The sequence below is a fragment of the Hyalella azteca genome, unplaced genomic scaffold, assembly GCF_000764305.2.
Source record: "Hyalella azteca isolate HAZT.00-mixed unplaced genomic scaffold, Hazt_2.0.2 contig13248, whole genome shotgun sequence".
Classification (NCBI taxonomy): domain Eukaryota; kingdom Metazoa; phylum Arthropoda; class Malacostraca; order Amphipoda; family Hyalellidae; genus Hyalella; species Hyalella azteca.
In genome coordinates this window covers 294,227-320,111 of record NW_025943177.1, presented here as the reverse complement: position 1 = coordinate 320,111, position 25,885 = coordinate 294,227, and the positions used below count along the sequence as shown (strand labels likewise).

Below are 25,885 nucleotides of genomic sequence, written 5' to 3'. Positions count from 1 at the left end.
CACTGCTCAACCCCGGAGCGAACCTAATGAACAAGGGCTTTAAGTCGTGAGTGTAAAGTTCAGAGTCCTGCGTCTCAGAGCAAAGCTCCCCTATTGATCATACAAAGCGAGATTGTCTGTCTTAACCCACTACGGAAACGTCTTTGTTTCTTTGGAGCTTTTTGTCTGTGCCAGAAGACATGTCTTTGTGCAAGAGCTGCTGGTAAGGTGGCAGACTAGGAAGAACCGCCCAAACAAGTAAGCGTCACGAGCCCGCAGCGACGGTCAACACTCAGCACAGCGTTGCCAGATGGTATATTTCTATACCAGATTTCACAAATCTGGTATTTTCAGAAGGTGTCTGGTATGAATATTTTAGATCTGGTATATATGCCTAAATCTGGTATTTTTCTGGTATTTTCTGACTTACTGCAAATTTACTGCATTAAGCTCCACCTCTGAAGTTTGAACTTCCTCCAGCGTAGGAGTGGATTATATAGATTGCCTTCAGAGCGGCGCGATTAGAGCTTTCCCGCCATTTTTGGAGCCGCAAGTTTACCGCTTGATGAAATAACCCCAAAAGTGCTTAATGCAATATGAACACGAGAGTGCTGATCCTTGATTGATTACTGATCAGTGATGATATGGAACACGACGAGTGAGGTTGTCGAACCGATCTCTGCGACGCAAGCTCCACCATTTTTGTTTGGTGGTTTGAATTATTTAATTATAGAGTGCCACTTGAATTCGGGGGTGCCATACAATATTTCTCTGATCTTGAAAATCATCATCCATTCATAGAACTGGTTGCCTACTGCACCACGTGTCTACTTTGACCAGGTCTCCAATGCATTCGTGGAGTGAATGTTTTCACAAGTCACCTATGTGAAAAACAAGTAACGAAATAAAATTTCAACTAAGGTACTGCAGTCCCTTATTCGGACCAAAAGCTATCTGCTTAGCTGTAACAAGTGATCAAACCCGAAATGTTAGATTAATGCAATATGCAAGCATGTATGAAAATGGAAGATGACCTGTAAGCATGTATGAAAATGGAAGATGACCTGTAAGCATGTATGAAAATGGAAGATGACCTGTTTCCGTGGCTTGCTCATGTTGAGCGAAGGGGAAGAAGTGCCACACTGATAAATGCACAGTACATAAAATACTTTTTAGCGCATTTTCTCATTTATGAAAATAATTCACTAGTGTGCTCACCATGTCCGTCTGTCCGTCCGTCTATCCGTCCGTGACCACGTTTCCGTCGACGAGAAAATGCGCTCTCTGTCAGTCACTGCAGTGAGTACTGAGATCTATATATTTTTCTTTTTCTAACCAACGTTTCTGACGAATAGTTTCATTAAATTTGGAGGTATTAGTCAGTTTTCGAACAATAGGATTTCTGGTATATTTCTGGTATTTTGAGCTAGGCAATCTGGTATTCTCGCAGAGAAAAAACCTGGCAACACTGACTCAGCAGAGGAGTTCAGTGTTCCAGCTCATGCGTGACGGGAGGGTTGTGACGTGTGCGCGTGGTCTCTGTAGCTGGTGTCTGTTTATCGCTATTCAATCCATTTCTGGCCTGTCAACTTCCGTTCTGTTTTAATCTTACAAGAAAACTGTGTTGGATTTTACATGATGGAACAGCTCAGAAGAACATTTATGATCTTGGTGCAGACGTTCATTTTGGTTTTATGTATGCCATATGTCGTCTTGTCTCACAAAGGTAAGCCAAGGTTATCATTGTTTCCTTCGTATGTAATTTCGCATATTTTTTATAATTGGATCAAGAAATTTTGTTTTGTTTGTTGACGCTGATAGTAGATTGTGATTTTCATACAAATTAAGCTCTTTTTCAAATTCTCGCCCCCTAACCTAAGATGATAATTGTCAGCAAATGTTTCTTCGGTAAGCATAACCATTTGTCATTCCAACCGAAAGCACGGCAGTTGATTCAGATAGAATAGCGCTTGCAAACTTTCCTTGATATTGTGATATCCGTCCAGTAAAGGAGTGCCTGGATTGTCCTGTTGCGACGCCCTGTAGTGCAGTGCAATACCGCGCCATGCGGACGGGCGCTGCCCGGAAAGGAGCGGTGAACTTTAACTGTAAAGCCGCCCTCTGCCCGACTCCATCGTAATTTGGATGATGGGGAACGATTATGATCATGATAATCATGATTATAAGTTATCAACTTAGTACACGGTATTGTCACTAATTTCTTGATTCATGACAATGAAGCTTTATATTTTCAAACAATGCAAAATGTCCAATGCCCACAAATCCATCTGCAAACAATATTCTACACACCCTGCAAATAATGTATTTAATGAACTCTGCACTTGACGAATCTAGTAGGTATGAAGCTTGTTCCGCCGGAGCTCATTACTTCCTTTACATGAACTTCAACTCGAAATTAAATTCTTTCTCATATCATGAAATTTAAAGAATCAGCTCCGCAGCTCGACTATTTTTTGTTACCTCGATAATCAGCATGTAATTTTGTTTACTTCCTGCTGTATTTTTTGGCACAAAGGACTTATTGTAGCGCTTTCACAGCCTACGGTAGTGCATGTTAGCAAAGCTTCATGCTAGACAACCAACACTGCACAATGAGGTAGTGCGTTGGAGTCACGAGATCAAGACAACCTTATGATAAAGGGCATGGAGCGAGTGTGGCAGCAGGCGTGGGAGGGTGTGGGAGTGGTCGCGTTATAAGCTAATGCTGTCCAGGGTCGCTGCGACATCAGGCAAGGAGAGCAGAAAGTGAAGGGAGTAATATTGAGCTCTCCTTGTGCTCGTGGAGCAATCGAGGCACGCGGTCACTTCAATCATACGTCTGTTGACCCACTCACACCTGCTGGTCTATCTCGTCCTGCACCTGTTGGCGTAAACCTGCTGCACGAGAAATGTGTGATCCGTCTCACTGATTTTGATATGAGGCTTCTCCCTATTTAAACACTGTTTCTTTGTTCTCTTATTCCTCCTTGGTATGAATTTTGGGATTAATGAGCATGCAGGCGTGGCAATCACGTCTGCATGCTCCTGATCAGTTTTTACTCACTCATGTGTATGTACGAGTTTCCTTGCTATAACGCTTATCGATCCTCACTATCACTGCGAGTAAATAGTAAACGGGTCTGTCGATTTCATTTTTCTGTTCTTGTCATCTGAATTGGTATGGTTTATTGAAAATTTTTGGTACTTTTCATCGTACGTCTCTGAGAAGCCAAAAATCTTCACCTCATATTTTCCATATGTGGTCGCTTATTATAGTTTGCCATCCAAGGCTCAAGCGACGCATTTAGGTCAACGTATCGGCGCTCGAAACACATGTGCTTTAGGGTCACTTCTCGTCTTCCATTCGAAGGTTGCAACAGCTGGCACCGATAACCAGGAAATGCTAGGCTCGCTCCAGAGAAAAACACAACCTGTTTTCAACAATTCTGACCACGACGCGCTAGAGCTTCAATTATTATCGAGCGGTACAGCTAGTCCTGACCGAAGCAAAATTGACCCTGAGATCTGGAAGCAAAATGCTCGATACCGTTTTTGGAGGATAGCGGAATATTATTCAACATAGAAGTTTCATACTTGATAAAGGAAGCTCGATTGTTAAAAATGACATAATTGCCTAAATCATAAATAACCTGGAACTAAAAACGAATAATTTGAGAAGAAACTTAACCGAATTTCGAATTCTATCATTTTGGAGACAAGCCGCATAACCATGTTTAAAAATTCAGGTATTAATGGAATAAAATAATATTCGCAAATAAATGTTAAATTAATCATTATTATTATTGACCAATAATAATAATCTCGACTTCATGCTTGCCCGATGTTTATAGTTGCCTTGAAGGCGAAGCGGAGACATCAACGCTGCGTTAGAAACTATCTAATACGCGTTTATGTGTATACATACATACACTGCTCAAGTTTCCTTTGTGGATCACCAAAACGGAATATCACTTGTTTTTGGATGGCCTAAAGTTTTTGGTGTTACATTAATATACGAGAGTTATTTCTAATTTGTTCAAAATATTAAAAATTATATTGGTCTCCGTCCATTTTTTATTGAATCTTTAATTTGAACATTCTGTATTCTTATTCATCCGTTGCAACGTTAGCGGTCAACATTTCCCAGAGCATCAGATTACGTGGAAAATTACCCGGATCTAATTTAACGTTTTCATGAAAGAGGCCAACTCTGTTCATAGTTTTCCATTTCTATGTGCGTTTTTAAGAAGTATTTGACTAGCTTTTATCCATTTCTCCTATATTTTTTGCGGTTTAAGTTTTTATCATCTGTTTGTTGATATTTAAGATGCAGGTGAGGCCAGGGTTAGCGTGTGCTTGCCATTCAAAAGCTCCATATCGACGCAACTATCGCACTGCTGGTCTCCTGCTCAGAAGGTCGCCGTATCGGCAATACCTGCAATATTGCCGTGCCTCTCTCCGCTCCTCCTAGATTATTAAAGGCTTGAATATTTCATGTGGCGGAATTTCTTTGTAATTTTATTTCTGAGATTTCATTCAAACACATCCTGGGTAGTGAGTACAAGGTAAAACTGTTTATTCTTTTGCAAATATTGCGAGAAATTTATGCACGCTATTCGTTTGACTGGCATTAAATACTGTCCTTCACATTACAGGTTAGCCAAGCTATTGTTGTAGGAATTACACCCTAGCAGGTGCGGTTTTGTTTCGAATAAATACATCAAGTCGTGGTACTCCCTACCAACATTTTCTATCAAAGTGTTCTGTCTTCTTTTGATGATTAAGAGCTTTTGATTAATCTCTATTGATTTAGGTCCAATAAATTATATAGGTATACAAAACCCTGAAAACAATCAACGTCGACCTTTGTTGCACTGCATAGGCCTGCATCATCGTGGGACAAGGCATTCGTTAGGAGTGGTAGTTAAGTGGGGAAAATAATTTTAAAACTGATAGTTATATCGACACAAAAAAGTAACTATCACAACTATAATAATGATTGTAATGATATTCGCAGCTATTATAATGTTGATAATGATGTCTGGAGAAAGTAGTTGAATTCATTAAGAGTAATGTGTGTGAATGATGATGTTATCACGCTAATTTCTTCCACACTGTGATGACACTCGCGACGGAGGACGACGTGATGTCATTAGCGAGGTACGTGATAGCGCACGGCAGCTCGCAGTCACCGTGCAGAATATAGGTATTCCTTCGCGCGATATGCATAGTGTGGCTCCATCTGACTCAATTGAGGTCGCGGCGATGGTCCGACCATGCATAACACAGGTATCTACTACTACTTGGTATCTATTTTAATACACAGTATCTTGGTATCTACTTTAATACACAGTATTAAGTAGATACCAAGTCTCCAGTGCATTGATGTGTTAAAATTGTCTGCCTATGTGCACTTTAGTGTTGGTCTGTTGAGTCTGTTGAGAGTAAATCATGGCTTGCTTATGTTTACTTGCCGCCAGTTGCAGGTCTGATTTATTTCTAATTTGCCTTCCTCTGTAGTTGCCAAGATACTAGGATTATATTATATTATATTATATTATATTATATTATATTATATTATATTATATTATATTATCGAAGATCCAGCTTCGCCGATTACTGTTCCAGCTGATGCACTATGCACTCTGCTCTGAGTTCCGCAACTTTTTCTCTGTCGACGGGTACCGAGAGATGCTAGATCAGTGCATATCCTGCATGAAATAATTATCATACTCATTTAAGTTTAGTGACTTGTAATATAATTAATGAACAACTTGCACGGTTTTAAATTTCATCTCATGACAACATTGATGCTCGTGAACGGTGAGCATTCATCTAACGATAGCTGCGTATCTCAAGCCGAAGTTCTAGTACGCGACGATAAATTCCTGTCTCAAAGTTTACACATGCCACTTCGCGTGTTAATTGTGCAAGGTTCATAAAAGTTTCACTCGCATTCTTAACCTGCCTTAAGACTTGTTCGATTCATAAAATGTATGATAATTTGTCTTTTTTCCATGCACGTTTTTAGTGAGAATATCGAAGCCCGGCTTTCGTATAGCAGTAAAAAGTAGCAGTTGAGGCATTTTTATTACGCGTGTGTCTAGCTCTGCATGGAATTAACTTAGGAGCGAAAGTTGCTCCTAATGAGCCCTGTAATATCTTTTGCTTCACAGACATGTATTGTTCAGCCGCGTTTAATTCATGTCTGCCGTGTTTAATAAGCAAGGTAGCTTATCCTGATGCCGAGTTCCGGTTCACGCAAGAAATGCACACTTTTTTCCCTGCTGTATATGTCGAGTCAGTTGCTAGCAATTATAAGCGAAAAAAATTAAGCTGTGGCGACCGGATCGGTATCTTAGCAATTTTTGAGCCAGTGTTTATTTGGCTTGATTTGCTTAGCAGTCGTTGAGCGTGTGGCTGTCGTAATAATCAGAGATACCATTTTTTACTTGCTGAAATGTGCAGCTGTTCGTTAATAAATCATATTAATCGAATCATATTCAGGATGCGTACATCGCAGTAATATTTTTGGTTGTTATTAGAACTACCGCTATTCAATTGACCTTTTTCATTAGCATTTTATACATCTCTTTATTTTGTTTTGATTGTTTTGTTTTGTAGAGAAGTTTGTCTTCAAGGACAGAGGTTCGTTGTCTCATAGCAATTATTTTTATCTTGAACATCCGTCTTGACTAGAATAACTGCTTTGCACTTCCGTGGACCTCGATAGCGTGCACGCGCTGCCGACGATATATCAGGACAACGCAGTTTTTTTGCATTCGAGCAAACATCAGGTCTAGCTAGGAGAGCATGCACTGTCATCTGAAGAGAGAAAAAATGTCTATCACTCATGCATCAGCATGCAAGTCGGGCGATGCTCCCTAGCCGTGCGAGTTAACGAATTCGTTCAGGATATTGCATTAAGTTCCTATTTACTTGCTCATAACTTCATCAATCGTAGCTAGTTAGCCAATATGAAAATTTTGACGAGTTTTCAGGTACTTCCTTTCGTGCCTTGAATTTGTTTACTTATTGGATTCAATCGATATGATATTATAAGTGAAGTTCGAACAAAAAGTTACATATGTAATTATATCTCAAGTCCCTTTTTTAGCTGTTGGTTTGATTATTGGATTACCAACCTAGACACGACTGAAACTCCACCCGGACTGCGTGATGCGAAGAGTAACAAACGTGCTGGCAAAGCAAATTCAAAACTTACTACGGGTTTCATTCTGCGTTGACTTAGTCAGAAAACTTAATGACATCCATAAATGCGAGAATTGTTTCCTTTCGCTGCTTCTCGAGTCTGTTCGGTCTGTAAGCATTTTCCAAATGTTCCCAAGCAACGCTACGACTGCGCGAGACCGTGAAGACGCTTGTTCCATGTTTGGTCCGTTGCTTTGAGTTTCTCCCGTTAGATCTTCTTGCAGTGGCCGAGTCTCGACAAAAACTGGTGTAGTTCTTGCACCTCTGTCATCCATCGATCGATTGGCTATCGTTCTTGTGGCCAAACACTTCATTTTTAGTCTGTCAAAACACGACCGAATGCTGCGCACGCCCCGACATGCTCGGCTGCCTAAATGACAGTATTTTAGTGCTGGCCCGTGAGCTACACAACCGGTACAGAAGCTCGCTACCAACAGGAACCTGAAATCATTTGCAACATCTTGTATAAACATTGCAGTGGCTATTCAAGTTACCTTCAATCTCTCAATCATTCAAGTTACCTTTAAACTCATTTTAAGTTCCAAACAAATATGATAATTTTCTGGGGCGGTTGGCACGGTAAGATATGCGGTCCAATATTTTCCTTCTTCGGAGGCTCCTCGTATTTCCATTCAATAATTATATACTTTCAACATAAAAAATTGCGACTGCCGGCTGCAAAAGGTACAAAAATTTTAAAACGGTTTGCTTTGCAATGTATGTACCCTATATAAAAAACTTAATTGGCATGATTTTTAAAAATTATATTAGGAATTTTATTCCTGAAATATAAATATATTTCAATATAAGGGTCCTCTGATCGGTTACTGAAGGACAATTTGCAATATGTTGTGTTTTTTTTTTCAAAACGGTAAGGCCTTCAATATTTGCGAGTTACGCCGTTATTTAGAACTGGTCGGTAAGGCTCATTACACGCGCTCGTGGTTTTGTTGGTGGTCAGAGCAACAGCCACTGTGATCGAAAAATTGATGAGCCATTGCCTTGCACATTCATTATATGGACAACAAATTCCTGACGTTCTTGTTTCCTGTCGTCCGAATTTCACTCACTCGTTGACTGCCATTATCAATATTTATTCTGTTCTTCCTGTTATTGTAATGTTGATCGTAATTTTAATGTTAAAAGTTTGTTTTTTTTTTCTGTAGCTTTCTCATTGTTCCTAAAAATAATAGGATACATTTTGCTCTCACAATCTTTTCTATTATTTGAATCGACATATCCCGAATGTTTTACGAGTGCATAATTTTCCATAGCGCTAATATGTCAATGCGCACAGGAGCGAAAATTATTACACAGAGGGACTGGTGTGTTGAGAACATTTCGTGGGACTGCGAGGTAGCATGGATGCTAAACTTTCACAGGCCGCTCGCCTAACTGTCGTCACTGCTTAATTCTACTCATGATGTGCGCACGCGTAATCTCGGCAGCGCGAGGCTGCATTCACGCGCATTTCTTGATAGAAAGAAATTACACCGCGACACCTAACAAGTTAAGCCCCTAAAACTGCCGTAGACATTCTGAAATTCTCATGGGAGTTCTGTATTAAACTGACATTAAATATTTGCGCTCCGTGTGTAATCTTCATATTGTAGAGGATTACAAGATAAAGTTAAAGTTATTAAATAACTCTGTAGTTTTATAGAAAATAATTTTCAAATGCAATATGTTTTATTTGTTTGCATACCATTTACTTTAATCCGCTACACCACAGGTTTTAATTATATTCTCTGGATTCCGAATTTCTTAGGGGACTTAACTACGTAAAACCTTTTTACGGGATTAATTAAGCCAGGGCTCACTTGCTATACATCGCAGCAATCCTCATAAACAGCATAAACAATAAATATTTCACGCATTTTGAGATAGTTCTCTCGATAGGCTAGTCTTTTTTATATGCCTGCAGCATTGCCTTTTTCTCGACGCAGGATATTGCTTTAGCAATGCCATGCAACCAGTGGAGCTGGAGCTACGTCGGCTTGCCTTATGGTGGGAAACTACGACTCACTGATTCATCGGAACTCGCATCTTTGTTGGCCAAACCACTGCCCTGAACCGAGTCCGTTGCATGACTTCAAAGCGGCGTTACTGCAGGACCGAAGAGCAGCAGACATTCCATCTTGTGCTCGCTCAAGCCATCGAAAATGTTTGCCTCTTCTGTACTTCTGTATAAACCTGGATCTGCTTGGGCCATTAGGCGATGTTCGGGCAAACATGAGCTGGTATGCATGATAATAGATCCTTGCATGTGTTATGGCATGAAATTGTTCGAATGTTTATTCGTACCATAACATTCGCGTAACGTTCTTCTAGAAATTTCGCGATTGTTTTCTCGATTGGCTCATTCAATTTAGTTAGCTGCCGCATTTTTTTTTATCTCAAACCTTTCATCTCCCGTCCAAGCTATTCTTCATTTTCATCTTTAAGTGTTAATGCCATTACCTATTATAACGTCACTTATTCTGCAATTACATTATCCTCAAATTTTGTTAGAATAGACGCTTTATAAAATTCAATTGTTTTACACGATAATTGATCATCACCCTAACCACATACTTACAATAGTGCTATGAATTTTTCAAAACTAGTTTTTTGTTAGTTTACATTTCTTACTTTCATTCTAAGATATACGAGTCATACGGCAAAATGACTTATGGAGCGGCATGAAGCCCTACGCCATGAACGCCTGCAGTGACGAGGTCGGGCGCAATTAAAGTGCAGTCCTGCGGTGATTGTGAGCGCCGTTCAACAAATATTATTCCAAGGGAATGTCGCTCACGGCGCCTGCAGTTCATGAAGCAGGGGACGAAATTCGTCGTCAAGGCCTCAGCTTATAAAGAACTGCCGCTGGACGACGAATGTCAGGCTTACCGGAAGCGTTTCTTCTATATGAGGGTTTTCACTTTCACGTTACTCCAGTGGGTAAATTAGAGCTATTTCAGTTGCGTATCCAGACGAGAATATTATGGAAACAACTCGGGAAATTACGACTTTCTACTTTCATCAGAGAGAGTTACTTGATTACATAAACTCATCGACTACATTAACTGAACTTGCATCATCAAATTTGGCAATCGTACTAATGTTCGCTAGCGAACCCGTTCGAAATAATTACAGCAATGAAAGTGGAATCCACGGTTGCGAAATTTCCCTGAAATGACGTACATAGCAAGCGACGAGCGCGGTGCGAAATTTTCTTCCTCCAAATTGACATGATTTCTCAGTAACTGAGCATTTTTGGCTAAAGCGTATAGTTTAACTGCGTTATTTCCATCTCGTTTGGCGTTTTCTAAACTTGGCGCAAGAGAACTACATGTAGTTAGCTTTCATCATCGCCGCTCTGTGGTTAATGTGATGCGTACAGCAGCAATTGCATGTTGCCTAGAGCATTGCTTCAATTCAGTAGGATATGATGTTTTCATGGCTGGTGTGATGGCTGCTAATGATGTTTATATTCTTGGTGTGATGGCTGCTAATGATGTTTATATTCTTGGTGTGATGGCTGCTAATGATGTTTATATTCTTGGTGTGATGGCTGCTTATGATGTTTATATTCTTGGTGTGATGGCTGCTAATGATGTTTATATTCTTGGTGTGATGGCTGCTTATGATGTTTATATTCTTGGTGTGATGGCTGCTTATGATGTTTATATTCTTGGTGTGATGGCTGCTTATGATGTTTATATTATTGGTGTGATGGCTGCTTATGATGTTTATACGAGAATCACTTAACTATATTTTTTAAGTTATATTCCTGGCTTTAATTTATGCAGGGTTGAACGCGTAGCCCATGAATAAATTTTGCCTCCATGCGTACAAAATGGTTTGGTTGAATTAAAATTAATGGCTAACTTTATTCAGCTAATTTTGAACATTTAATCCCCATTTTCACTTACGTGAAGATAAGAATTAAAATTAAATTAAATCTTCACTTAGATGAAGATAGGATATGATAAATGGTGAATGGCACATCAATGATAACTAATTATTTACTTCCTACTTCACTTTTTACTGAGATTATATTGGCGCAAGTTAAGCCGTGAAAAATATTACACCTGCTTATTGTTCGTAAGTTGTGCGTCGAGCAAGAAAATAACGCGAGGCGATCAATTGTTTTCTTCTTGTGACATCTATCGTGCCTGAGGCTTGATCGCGAGAAAACATTTTTTGCCTCAGCGTCGGTAGTCAAAAAAGATATATCATATCCTGTGAAATGAACTGGTGTTTCGCGAAGGAAGCGTTAAGATAAGTGGCTAAAATTATAGTAAACAGCAGTGAACATCTCGCATCGCTGTTGAGAGAACTGGAAACTGTAATTATTGCACTCATCAAAGGAACTGGCAATTTGGAGCCAAGTGGAAGGATGACCTCGCTTCTAGTCAACATTGTAGGTGTTGCTTCCTCAGGCCAGAAGCGTTCGTAATGTATAAGAAATGCTCATTGTTGTAGAGAACATACATGTGCAAGCTTTGTGTGGCCACCGAAAAATGAACGACATTTTAATGATGTTGAACATGATCTTACCTTCCCGTGAGCGACACAACGCCAACCATCATGCAATTATCAAATTTATTTTTTTTTTCGAGTCCTGCATGTGAATTGAAAAGCCATTTGCTATCGTGTTCCTATGTTTAAATTGGTTTCCAAACGATATCTTTTGTTTCAGATTCTGAAAATTGTGAAGAAATATAGTTTTGTTCTCTAGTAATGTCTTCCCTTTTATTTCTTATATACATACTTGCAGGGAGCCCGGTTGCACGGCCTTGATCTATATTTTACATATATGATCTAACAGATCTTTGCCTTGATTTAAGCAACCTGGCGTAGCACGGCAAATATCATGGCTAACATAAATATGCTATTTTGTTTGGAATGAAGACAAAATATTACAGAAAATGAATACATAATAGCGCAGTTAATAACAAATATTCAAAACAACCATGAAAAAATATACTAAACAATAAAGAAAATATATTCCACACAAAAAATTGTGAAACAATAAAGAGTAACTAGCCAAACCATTAAGGGGACCGGCTACCCTCCGGAAAAACTTCTACAGTTATTATCCGATCATCATGAAACTTCACATGCATACGTAAAATGTAAAAATAAGAACATTTTGCTTCTATGAATTTTTCGAAAAATTTATAAAAAACGTGAAATTCATAGAAAACGGCTAAAAAGGGGTACTTTAGAAAATCTATCTCCTCCTACAAATATCATCCTACAACATCGAGACACGTATCATTCGGTTCGTAAGGACGATACCTAAAAATTTGATGATCACTTTTTTCATTTTCCCCTTAGTTTTTTTTATGCGCGTTTTATCCCCTTTTTCTCATGTTTCCCCCCTCCCCCCCTTCTCCCCCATATAAAAAACGAACCAGACAGAAATTCAAAAAAATGATCATCAAATTTTTAGGTAATTTCCTTACGAATCGAATGGTGTATGTCTCATTGCTGTAGCTTGAAAACTGTAGGAGGAGATAGGTTTTACGTGACAATAAGTTGAACTTTTCAGGACGGCGCGACAAAGTCCCGTGCGCCTCGAAATAGGCACTCAATGTAGCATGGATACCAAACTACAGGCTTCTGTAGCTTAATCCACTCAAGGATGCTAGCAGCAACTTGTAGCGCACCTCTACGTACAATGTTAGGAGGGTAACTGAGCTCAGATGCCAGATACACCAAGATATGTAGTCTTGCCGCACTAATTTTCTTAGGTCTATTTAGTTAAGGAACTCCACCCCCCGCCCCCCATTAAAGCCCGGCCATCTGCGTCAATATTGCCGTACATAGATCGCAGTAGTATCGTTGGAAAGCTCAGAATGTCAGCTTTAAGACGAGACTAAGCATGTAACTGCAGCACAACTCAAGTAGAAACTATATTCAAAGATTTCAGCAGCTAATTACTTTATATCTAATTACTTAAAGAACTCTCTCACCCGCTTCCCTTTAAAGAAACGTCCTGAACGTAAATATTGGCGTTCAGCGATGGCAGTGGTACCATTGGAAAGAGCAGAATTCCAGCTTTCAGATGAGCACAAAAACCGAAAAACGCCATAATTGAAAATTTTAGGGTAGCCGGTCCCCTTAAGGAATATATTGTCAATACAAAAAAAAACTAAGTAACCAAGACAATAAAATTAAATTTCAATACCATAGGGACTAAATAGCCAGGACTATTAACATCAAGTGCCTAAAGAATTAAGACTGAATATTTAGTACTGTAAAGACTATAAGTGACTTAGACAATACATACTACGCAGCTAAAACAGTGCAGAATATGTGGCTGATACAATAAATACAGTAAGCAATACAATAAATATCAAATAACAATACAATAAAGGCTATATAGCCAATACAATTTAGAATAGGTAGCCCTGACAAAAGCGCAAAGTAGCCAAGACAACAGAGAACAATTAACCATGGCAATAAAGACTGAATAGCGCATTGTTCAGAAACCAGCGTGCACCATAACATGCCCCTACTGGGGAGTATCTTTGGCACTCCTATGTGACTCTTCCCTTCCAATGCCAACATAAAACATCTAAAAGCTGAATTATTATTTGAAAGATAAATATTGTGCTAGCAGACACGTGTGGTTTATATCTGTTAACATGTTTTTTAATTTTTTTTATATTTTCTGTAATTTATTTGCGGCCAACTTACAGATAACAGATACAAGATACAGATAAAAATTTAGTGAGTGATCTAGCGGTGTTCAATTTTTATGATATATATCATATTGTTTCCTAATTGTATTTTTACTATTTCTAACAATGAAGGCGTGTTAAAATCTTTGTCTATATAAGAGCAGTCATTCTGCTCACATGAAGTCATCGCTGACCTTGACTGCATGAACGACGTTAAATTACCGCGGCCATGACGCAGCTCAGCGGCCGTCCTTGAGCAACTGTTCCGGGCTTATTAAAAACAAATAACGTTTATAATAACTTTACGCAATTATAATAACTATACGCAATATACGTAATTACATTTTAGGGTGCAGGAGAAGAATTAGTAAATTTCTGGCTATTAGAATATGAAAACCTGTAACAAATTAGGATATTCAACTATAGCCAAAATATTTCAATCTAAATTGTCCATTACCTTCTTTTTATCAAGATCGATTAGAACGCACTATTTCAATTGGTCACGAGCACTCAGATATTAACTTCTTTGCCTGACTGCTTCACCATTCACAACTAATATTTCTGTGCATCTGGCTTAAATTGTTTGATTAATTAATTATTAGAAAGGCCACTAATCACACTTGTTATTTAAACCCTATACTCTGATGATGCTAACTGGAGCTTAATACTGAGCCTCATTTAGATGCAGACTATAAATGTCGTGTGTATATGAACCAACCTCAACCATTAACACATGGTTAACACCAGAGACATTCTATCATGCGACGTCGAACGTAAACTTTCGATGCTATAATCCTTTCATAGCCAGACCTCCTGAATGTGTCACGCTCGTCTTGGTACAATCGGTCACAATATATACAATAGGACTCGGTAACTTTCTACGGCATGACACGGACTATACCGCGATACGCACGCCACTGTAATATTGGTGCGTGCCTGGTAAATGATCCAGTGATGTCTTAGAGAAGAACTAAAGCTGACTATTATTTGTACGCACATGGTAAACGGGGCTCGTTACATTATTCTTGGGCTTGGATATCTCTAACATTATGGTGTTCCCAATGCTAAAAATTTTTTCGTAAGTAAATAAATGTCTTTGGACCACATCTCAATGTTACAATATATTATTCAATGATAAATGTTATTGTGACCGCTCCTAAATTAATGTCAATAAATTATTAAAAATTACATTTTTTTAAACCACATCTCAATGATGAAAAATACTTCACTATAGTATAACTGTTTATTTGACAAAATTGTCTTATTGATTATAAGGCAATGTGTGATTAAAAACAATATTGCTATCGAGTTAGACAAGTTAACCAACAATTAGCTAGTCAAAACTGTAAAGTAGTGTCCTTTTTAAGAATATACCATACCATTCATCAATACATTTTAATAGAAAATACCTATGATTTTCCATTTTTTCACTACAAACGAATGTCACAGCGATTAATTCAAAGTTTTTTTTTTTCAGAATTGTTCTGCCATCCTACATTTTATTGCGAACTGACTTATTAGGCATTGCTTGCGATCGAAATCTGTCGTCAGACGCACGATTTATAATCTTAAAACTTCACACACAATTCAGAGAAGAACCTGCATCGACATGCCTGCTTTAACATTCCCTGACTGAATGACGCAAGCATCAGAAGAGGCAATCGCTTCGTGCCCAGACGATTTAAATTTAACGGAAGCTCCAAATGTCTAGGAAATTCACCGATTTAGTTTATATTCCTCGTAGAAGATAATTTCTCTTTAATTGTGTAAAATCTCATGTACCTACTGTAGCAATGTGGAAACTATATAAACAAATAGCAAACAAGATTGCACATTGCGCACGATCACTTTAATTATAATAATTATACACTTTAATTCATTAATATTCATTATTAATTCGCTAATTTATGATAATTATCTTGTAGAATCATGCATTTACATATTTCTTAATGGACACAGCATATGAGATCAAATACAAATGAACGTTCGCTCGCATTACAGATGCGAAGGTGTAGGTGTTCAAGGAATCTCGAGCTCTCGACCAAGCAGCTTTGAGTATTAGCTCCAATTACCTAGAAGCTAATAATTACACTGAACCTTAATCAATCAGTTTATCTATCATTTTCTTGATTATCAAATCAGTTCCTTGCAGTTTTCTTGATTATCAAATCAGTTCCTTGCAGTTTCATTTATCAATGATCCCATCAAGCCGTTACGGGACTTGGACTCCCAACACGAAAATGTTTCGAAGATGTCAGACGCACGAAATGTTTGAAGCTGCAGCAAATCAACTCTATTGCCTTATTCAGAGTATTTAGAAAGCTAAATGCTCACAATAAAAATAAATACCCTTTTTAGAAGTTTCTGATACTTTAAAAATATGTCAGAAAACTTTTTAAGTAAGAAAATGAACACATATTTCCCATTATAATTTACTTACTAATAGTAAATAAATAATATAATATATAATATAAACTAATATAATAATATAATATAATAGTATAAATATAATATAATATAACTAATAATACTAATACTAATAGTATTGTGAAGACTTGAGGCTTAAGGTTAACACGTATCCTTTTTACAGGTCATGAAGTTCAATGTCAGCGGTCACTGTAGACTGACACGTTTGGAGAACTCCCAAACTGGCCACGGATTTTCCTTTTTTCTCAATAATGATGCGATGCAGCTTAGGTGTTTTTCACGTCGTGCTAATACTCATATGATTCTTCGAGAGTGTCGTGTTTCAATGAAGGGTTTCTTAAAAAAAGTTGGCAATTAACTTCAATTATTATTTTTGTATTGAATGTTTGCTCTGAGAAGATCATTAATTAAAAATTTTTTATAATCACATTCCACCCACCGACACAGAAAATGGAATTCCCACAGGAAACGAGTCACCACCTATAAAAATCAATGCCCAGCAGAAAATTGTAATATTGAATGATTTTCAGAATTTGAATAAGGCGTTAATGGTAGGGAGTTGGAAAAAAGGCGTTGTTCTTGATTAAGACAAGTAGGAGGCCGGACTGTTGGCAGGCTAGACCGTGGCCGACTTGCAAGACCCTATAACTATACGGGTTTCAGACGCAAGTTCTTCACAATGCACAACTTGCGGTAATTGTACAACTGCGATAATTTCACGTTTGCGTTGCGACCAGGAAATACCCGCCAAACAATCGAAACAGTGTTAAAATAAATATAATTAAGATTTATTAACATCTGCAGAACTAGCGCGTACGTGGGCATCACATTAAACTTCGTTTCTTGATCAGCAGGCTTGTCGGTGGTACCCGCCAAAGCATCGAAACAGTGTTCAAGAAAATATCATTAAGATTTATTAACATCTGAAGAACTAGCGCGTACGTGGGCACCACAATTAATCTTCGTGTTCTTGAGCAGAAGGCGTGTCGGTGGTATGCAGCAGGGAGCTGATGGTTCTGGAGGTGCCGGCCGCCGGTGTGGAGGGCGTCAAGCTGGACAAGTGGTTCGCCATGCCAGGCTGTCAGTTTGTGCGCACTGACGACAGCTTCACGCTCACCCTGCGCCTCGCTGACACTCCCTGCGGCATCACGCGCGTCACCAACACACTTACGGTAGGCAGAACGGCAGCTGCACACTCGATCCTGTGTGGATCAGGTCATGAAATTAACTAATTATCCTTGCATAAACCTCATTCTATACTTATTGTCCATAGTCGAGAAAATTTTTATATGTGAATTCGTAATAATCTATCTAGCGATCAATTCTAAGCGCGTATTTACAACCAAGGCATTAAAAGTCACCAAACTTATGACTTGATTTAAATTTTCGCCACTATAGTGATTATCCAACGTCTTTTACAATTATTGCGCACCTCTCTTCATTTGAATATTAGGTTGAAAACTAATCAATAATTCAACGGAAATATAACCGTTCCTTCATTCCCTACTGATATTCGCCCTTGCATGCTCGCAAACCTGCAAAATTTACTGCTTTCTGCCTTTTTCTTGCATGAGTGGGCCTGACATTGTATTTTACGACAAAGAAGTTGCTATGTGCCAACTGCAACACAGTAGCAAGAACGTTTTTATCAAAACCCATAAGAATCAATCCTACTCACCATGTTTGGACAGGCGATGTCGCTGTACTACCAAAAGCTGAGGATTTTCAACAGCGACGGCAGTCGGGAGCACCTGATGGTGAAGTGCGCGCCCTCGCCCGGCAACAGCACCCACAACATCGTCAGGAGGGACCTGCCACCAGAGTTTGTCGAGCCTGAGTCAGTACCTTAACATATCATAGTAGTCCATAGTAATATCGGTCTTGAAGAATAGGTTGGGTTGGCCTGTCGCCGGTTCTTATAATGTGCTTGACTTGTCTCTTGGAGATCTGGGAACTGGCCTGCAGATCTATACAAAACTGACGTTGGAGCTAAATAGCTCACCGTATGCGGTGTTGTTCTTAACTTGCCGATAAAGCAGTACCAGAGAAAACAAAATTACAAAATGTGAGCGTTCAAAAATGCAAAAAATATATTTTTATTATTTTGCAGGAAAAAGATTAATTTTTATTTAGTCGTTGGTGTCTTCTGTAGCGAGCCTTGCGGTAGGACATTCTCGGACAATGTTTGTGACACTCACACGACACTCACGAGGTTCTCAGTGTGGTTCTAGGACATTTTAATTTAAACATGACCTATTTACCTCCGAAATATTTGAAAAGTAAATTTTGTAACAAATATTTTGCGCTGTTCCCTCTAATTATGCTACTCTCCGGCAACATAACTTTCAAATGAAATTGGACGTAAACTATTGTTTGTAGCAACCTGCGAACGTTTGTACGCAACAGTTTGAACATTTTAAAGTAGTCGTACGTGGCGGCAACCATCAGTGCAAGTCATTTTGTGCTAACTAGCAAGATATCCTTTTTGGGAATATTGCTCCTGTTACTCATGTCAGGCGGTAGAGGTTTAAGGGCTATTATTCGCGAGTAGATTTTCCTGTGTCTCGTGAACGTATTTACGTGAAGTGTAAAGAGCAGTGTTACCGGCAGTTACATCGAGATAACGTCAGAGGTGACGGGCAGCGCCCCAGTGCCCATCCTGGGCGTGAGTGTGCGTCAGGAGAACAACCTCGTGGACGGCGCCATAGACGTGGCGCCCGGCACGCCCCTCTCCATGGAGGTGAGGGAGAGGGCGGCACCGAGGTCATCTTGATACACGCTTAAGCAGACGTTTTTTATTTACCGGTGCAATTTTAGCAGTACACACGCGGGCGTAAGACGTCAAATTCTACGCCGCGTTAAAAACCGTCGTGTGTGAACAGCAGTGCACATTTCGTATGTCCGCTAAGGTTCGGTGGTAAATACCGTCGGACGCTGGCGGTATTTACCGCCCTGTGTAAAGGGGCTTTAGCGTTGAGCTTAGTTTGTGAGGCCCGGATAGGACCATCGCTGTGTAGGGCGGGCTTATTGAAGCTGTTTGAAAGGGTTAAAGGGTTACCTTTTACTGTTGTATTTCGTATTTATTGCGTTCAAAACTTTTTGGTAGCTTAGCTAGATTATACTCCTAATATTTTATTTATTACAACCTCCAGCTACTCGTATATATAATAACTTTTAAATAAGAGTAATTTTGGTGTCACCTCAGGCCTGCTGTTCGTTGTAATGTAGGTTTCAAGAAATACGGTCCCATTTCAGTCGCGTGTTCTGCTGCTCAGATGATGGCGCCTACTTAGTTCACTTTTAGCCTCTGTTTGCTGACAAAGGGCAGTGCCTGATGTATTTGTGAAACCTCGATATTTTATCCAAACCTAGCATATTCAAAGAAGTACAAGTGAAGAAGCATTTGCATTTACCTAGAACAATTTTAAACAAGGTTTGCTTACGGAAAAATTAAAACGCGCTACGTTTAGTGTGCTCCACGAAATCGAAAATGGACGTTGATTTTCGCCTCTAGAGTTTAGTTGCCTGACCTATTTCTATTTAGTTATCGGACGTTCTATTTTGGAAATTTATTACCGTACGCCTCATATATATTCTTCAGTAAAATTTGACGGTCTTTCGTATTAGTGCGCGTTGAAATAAAATAGATAAAGCGCATTCCGTGCCTTGAATTTGTTTTAATTGTGTTTGTTCACCGTGGTTGAGGTCTTCTTGGACGAGGGCTCGGCAGGCACCTACGGCATCTTGGTGAGCTACCTCGAGGTCACCAATAACGCTCAGAAGAAGGAAGCCATCGTCTATAACGGGTTAGTCTAAATTTTAATATCAATCACATACCATGTCCAACGGTAAGATAGTGGTTGCCATGCTTTTGTGGTCATTCTCCAATGTCAATTAGTGTGAATTTTTTCCAAACGTTCCTGTGGGGCCAACAAAAATATCGATAAATCACTAACCAATTTAATTTAATTGAACATGCATGGTGTGACAAGCTACATACAATGTCTGTCGGTAAGATAGTAGTGGTTGCCATGCTTCTGTGGTCATTCTCCAATTGCAACTAGTTCGAAAATTTTCCGCCTGTCCGCGCGGTGTCAAAAAAATATCGTATTAATCTTGCATATGGTGTCACAAGTTCTGTTGAAAGCATTCAAATCAATGACATCAAATAAAACGAAGTTCTGGAAGTAGAATATGACGCTATGACACTCTATCACCTAAAAGAAAAATTCGAGAAAAATTCAAAGAATTTTTTGAATTTCGTGGGTATTTCGCCAGGATTATTGAATCTGCTCCGTACTAAATATTTGTGAATGTTTAATCAATTGCCTGATGTTTTCCGACATTTGTGTGGAAACAACAACACGTATATAGTACGCAACGTATAGCAAAAAGTAGCTTTACTTAGAGCATGGGAGATTACGTCCACTTCTGAACAATGCACGGAAGTGGGATGAGAACTTATAATGTCAGTATTATATAGAGAGAGCAACATTTTTTAAATTACATGTGTGCCCTCAAGACACGACAGAACCTGGCGAAAAAGCTATCTGTGTCCCCAATACGCAATAATAAGACGTTTGTTTGATTACCTGCTATTAACCTCACGTTATTCGTATATGCATCATCATACGTCATGTCGTCATGCCATGCATGAAATTTCTTGGTCGTCATTGTAAATGAAAGTTTTCTGTTTCAGCTGCACCATCGACCCAAGTCTCTTCGAGAATTTCGTAACGAAGAGCGGCGACTTCTTGTCTGCCAAGTTCAGAGCCTTCAAGTTCCCGGAGTCCAACTACGTGCTCTTCAGAGGCACGGTCGACGTCTGCCTCGACAAATGTGAAGGGGTCAGTAGATCACCACTTAAGTTTTGATCACATCGAGGAGATTAATTTATCTGGAAAAATAATAGTATAAATTTCGCGAATTTCAACAGCCCACACCAGGTATATTTATTTAAAAGGCCGCACCACGCATATTTATTCTTCTGCGCCGACAACACTACTCTATGTTATGCTATGCTATAAGCTATCAATAACGTAACACCAGTTATCATTCAATCATATCAAACGTAACGGGGATTTCATCTCACCTACAGATTTACACGAAACTATATTTGGACTTCCCTCGTCTCCCGTAGATCGCCATTTCAAAATCAAATGGAAATGTAAATGTGCGAAAAAGTACATATTTTTCTCGAATATACCTATAAGTATACAGAAAATTGCTGTAAAAAATGATTGATCGTCTTCTTCGCTACAGCACCATTTCAGGAGTAATTAAGGGCCATTTCACTTCGTCTCATGTCCATATATATGAAACAATTCATGTCCATTTGATCAATAATTCGCAGCGACCTGACCAATCCAGCGTCCTTATACATCGTGCAGCGAACTTGCGGTCCACGTCGGTTCGCCTGCGTTTCCTTTATATTTGTCTCATTCAAGCGAACATTACAGCACCAAACTGTAGTACGTCTGAGTATGGGTGCTATAATAAATGCCTGTAACTTTTTATAGTTGATGCAGAGTTATGTATGGTTCTGTTGTTAAAGTCTCGTTAGCTGGAGATCCTTCAAATGAATTTGTTATTTTCGTTCAGAGTTTTTCAATAATTTGTCTAAAATATACGTGTGTATGCCATATTTATTATATTTTTTTCTGCTTTCACTGATTTTTTGTTTGAAGTTTGAATTAATATTGAGTCTGTAGGCGCAATGCTTTATCTACTGACAGGATCTCTAGCTATCGTCTTGTTGGGTAGGTACGAATAACATCGACTCTGGTTGATAAATTAAAATAATTGCTAAAGTTACTAGAAATTCTAATGCGTCGCTGGCAGATCACGTGCAGTGACGGCGAGATCGGCTTCGGTCGGCGTCGGCGCAGCGTCTTCAGCAGCGCGCCCGCCACCAACAAACTCTTCGAGGTCACCATGACAACCTTCATCAAGTTCTCAGAGGAGTTCACCCACCAGGGTTAGAATTAAATTCTTTTATGTGAACATGCTTCTAAATAGTGTCATAACATAACATAACATAGTGATCTCGGCGCTGCAGTGTAGGCCTGATGTGGCCTGTTGCCGATTCTTTTCCTTTTCGTGCCTTGTTCACAGATCTAAACTCGTGTCATTTGACCGGATCTTTTCATGACTGGCGATCGTTTCAAGTAGTTACTCGACTACCACCGGGTTCGATATGGTGCTAGGCATTTCAAATCTGAACATACTCTGCCAGCCACGCGACGTTAACGTTTTTTGAGCCGATCGTGCAACAGTTGCGTAACGACAATTCAGCCACCCCAAATTGTGCTCGAGCAATCAAACATAGTCGAGTTCATATATGTAGGGAGAACATATTTCACTTACAGTCCTTGATTAAGCAAAATTAATTTAGGCAAATAAGGTTTACATCTTGACTGATTATTATAAATCGCTCTTCCTAATTGTTCACTTCCAACGTTTCAAAGTCGCTGCTAAATGCGCATGGTCCTGACTCAATTCCGTCTCCTTTGTTTCATGCAAAAATGAACTAGAATTTTCATTATTGTGTACCTGGAATAATTTGAGGTATTTTCCGTGGTGTGTAACACGCATTGACAAATCGCAAATCAATTTCGCCGCACTAATTTACGTTGCCGATGTTTCTTTAGACGTGCCTTGGTTTGAAACTTGCAACCAAGTTCTCCCTTATTGACATCAAATAACTCATTATTGACATCAAATAACTCCTTATTGGCATCAAACAACTCATTATTGATATCAGATAACTCATATAAAAGTATATGAGTTATTGTTTCTAATGTATAACACACGTACATCAATTGCTGTCTCAACCCCAGGCGTGCTTGGGTCGAGACGCGAGCCTGAGACGCTCCTGGCCGGCGGGGGCGGCGTCGCCCCCATCAGCAGACGTTCCTCCGACAGCCCTCCTTCTGTGATGTTCAGTGCCGCCCCTGCAACTGGCGTCGCGTCCTTCGTCGTCCCTCTCATGTCCTTCTTACTCGTCAAGACTTTAGCTCTTAACGCTCGCGTATGATGTGTTTATTGTACGAGGACCGCTCTGTTCTCAGTCTGTAGCGGGCAGAACAAAGATATTGTAGCTTGCGATAAAAATAACTTGCTGCTGTTGTACTCGCAAACGCTCTGGCGGTGAGATCACAAAACATCAACTTCTAATTTTACTCGGCGTAATTGATTATAAAGATGGCAAGCAATTATCTATAGGCCAGACTCACTCTGGATGAGAGTTCGCCTCGTGCCGGAGTCTAATTCTTTGATTGCAATATTTCTGATCGCTTCACTCACAAGATGACGGAATTTTTCGCTGCTTATATCTTTTTTCGTCAAAGACTCATCAGAAACTAGATGTGATAATATTAAAGATAATCTCACTAACAACAGAAAATTTCGCTCTCATTCTTCGACAAAATCAACGATATTTTATCCCCTGTCTTTGTAAACCCATTCCAGTGGAGTAGGCATTGTGGGCCTCACGGCACTTGACCGAGACGAGACACACATACTCCCTCTGTCAATAATGCACCCCAGAATAATATGAGTTAATTGCGTGGTAGATCGTTATTAGAGTTATTATTACCCACGACAGCAACCTGACAAAAGCTCTAGTAAAAGTCTTCCGCACCCTGTAGATTAATTAAATGTGTTGTACACTCCAAGACTGGAGTCACACTCGGAGTGTGGCCAGACTGGAGTCACACTCAGAGTGTGGCCAGGATGGAGTCACACTCGGAGTGTGGCCAGGATGGAGTCACACTTCGGAGTGTGGCCAGACTGGAGTCACACTCGGAGTGTGGCCAGACTGGAGTCACACTCAGAGTGTGGCCAGGATGGAGTCACACTCGGAGTGTGGTCAGGCTGGAGTCACACTCGGAGTGTGGCCAGGCTGGAGTCACACTCGGAGTGTGGCCAGGCTGGAGTCACACTCGAAGTGTCGCGAGTCACGCTCGGAGTGTGGCCAGGATGCTGTTGCTACTCACGCTGGCATGAGTTGTTGTATGTATTTTTCCTAGGTGTACTGGAAGTGTCCAAATTTGTTGCCTTATTCATGCTTATGAAGCTTCTTTAATGTTAGTTATTGAAGGATCGACAACTTTGCCGTACAGGATCATTGGTCTGTCGCCCATATTCTTTTCAATTATGAACTGAGCGATCGTCGGACATTTAAGTTAGTTCATTTTTATAAATACTCTTCATTCATTTATTTTCATTATGATATGCTTCCATAATCTAACTGAAATTAGGATTTGTAATTACTTATGACGTAGTTATTTGTATTTGTGTATGCGACGCTAACGATGGTGCATTTATGTTTAGTAAATGACGATAGTCTATGGCTTAATGTGAAATCGTTAGTTACGATAAATAGTGGATAATATCTGAAATTTTCTTCTTAACTAATGCATAACACAATGTGCCTATCACAGCAGTTCTAATCGAAGGACTTGTATAAAATGACCGACATGGAACAAACTGGAAGGTGCCACTTATTTTATATTCAGTTTCACTTCCAGTCTAATACTCGCCGCTTCTGCTATATTCATATAATCATATAATACTCACCCTAACATACTCTTAATAACATTTATTCTTGTGAGAGAACAGAAGAGCGCACCCGTGAATAAAATTCTTTTCTGCCCCCCTGATATTTTTGCTACAAATTCTACGTCGACGAAATAAATAAATAACGTGAAGTGTGTGAAAAAAGTCATGGTTAGAATATGTCTAGATTTAATAGTAATTCCTGCTAGACGTGAAAGTAATTTTTCGCGCTAGTCTGGCATGTCGTCTGGACTATGGTTGAATTAATACATAATTGTATTATGTATTAATACATAATACATTAATTGTATTATGTATTATAGATGCGTGCGTCGGTATTAATACACCGTGTGCCAGTGTCCGATGGTCACTACAGGTGCCCGCGAGAATTATTTGTATCGATTGTAGTTCAAACGTGTTAAAGTCCAATTGAAATTATAAATATTGGTAGAAACTTTCTATGAAAGCTTCTAAATGCTATGATGTTTATGACATGCATTCTACTTTGAACGATAGATGCTCATCCATTAAAAAATTTGAAAATGATTTGCAAGCATACTTCTTGAATAATATTTGCTGTACTTAATCTAATGAAAATTAATCTATAGAATATTTGTCAGCATTTGTTGAATAGAGTGTTGAATTAATTATTAGTTTTAATGACGTACACAAAACTCATTTTACTCCGATCCTTTATATTAGGTGACATCAGCTTTCACTTTTGATTCAGTTACGTCAAACAAATTAAAAATGTTGGTCAATGGACTCGTATAAATCAATATTATTAGAGCTTGATGCTCTACGACTGTGAGTTTATCGCCCTGATTTACCATCCGCTGCTTTCCGGGCTACAGATCGAAGAAACAAGCTGTACAGTCCATGTACAAGCTCCTACACGTATAAAATGCGGGAGAAACTTATGGTTTCAAAAGAAGGCTCAAAATACTGCCTTATTGTGATCAGCTACGAATTTCGTTATGTAGAAGGTACTGAGGTGTGGGTATGGCAGGGGCAGGCTGCGTTACCATTGACTT

The 25,885-nt window shown here is 39.3% G+C and overlaps 1 protein-coding gene across 1 annotated transcript; it reads left to right on the top strand.

The window, feature by feature from the left end:
- The first annotated feature begins 1,479 nt into the window (after window positions 1-1,479).
- Window positions 1,480-25,498, top strand: LOC108672887. Its single transcript, XM_018160642.2, has 8 exons — window positions 1,480-1,705; window positions 17,271-17,464; window positions 17,984-18,129; window positions 18,903-19,032; window positions 19,998-20,098; window positions 20,992-21,139; window positions 22,134-22,269; window positions 23,132-25,498. Exons 1-8 carry the CDS (start codon window positions 1,615-1,617, stop codon window positions 23,326-23,328), a joined length of 1,143 nt encoding a protein of 380 aa, XP_018016131.1. The 5' UTR covers window positions 1,480-1,614; the 3' UTR covers window positions 23,329-25,498.
- Window positions 25,499-25,885: the final 387 nt, after the last annotated feature.

Coding starts and splice junctions, on each gene's coding strand:
- LOC108672887 (XM_018160642.2), top strand. CDS start 1,615: ATGATGGAACAGCTCAGAAGAACATTTATGATCTTGGTGCAGACGTTC. Junction 17,465..17,983: donor GCGTCACCAACACACTTACG/GTAGGCAGAACG, acceptor ATGTTTGGACAG/GCGATGTCGCTGTACTACCA. Junction 20,099..20,991: donor GAAGCCATCGTCTATAACGG/GTTAGTCTAAAT, acceptor TTTCTGTTTCAG/CTGCACCATCGACCCAAGTC.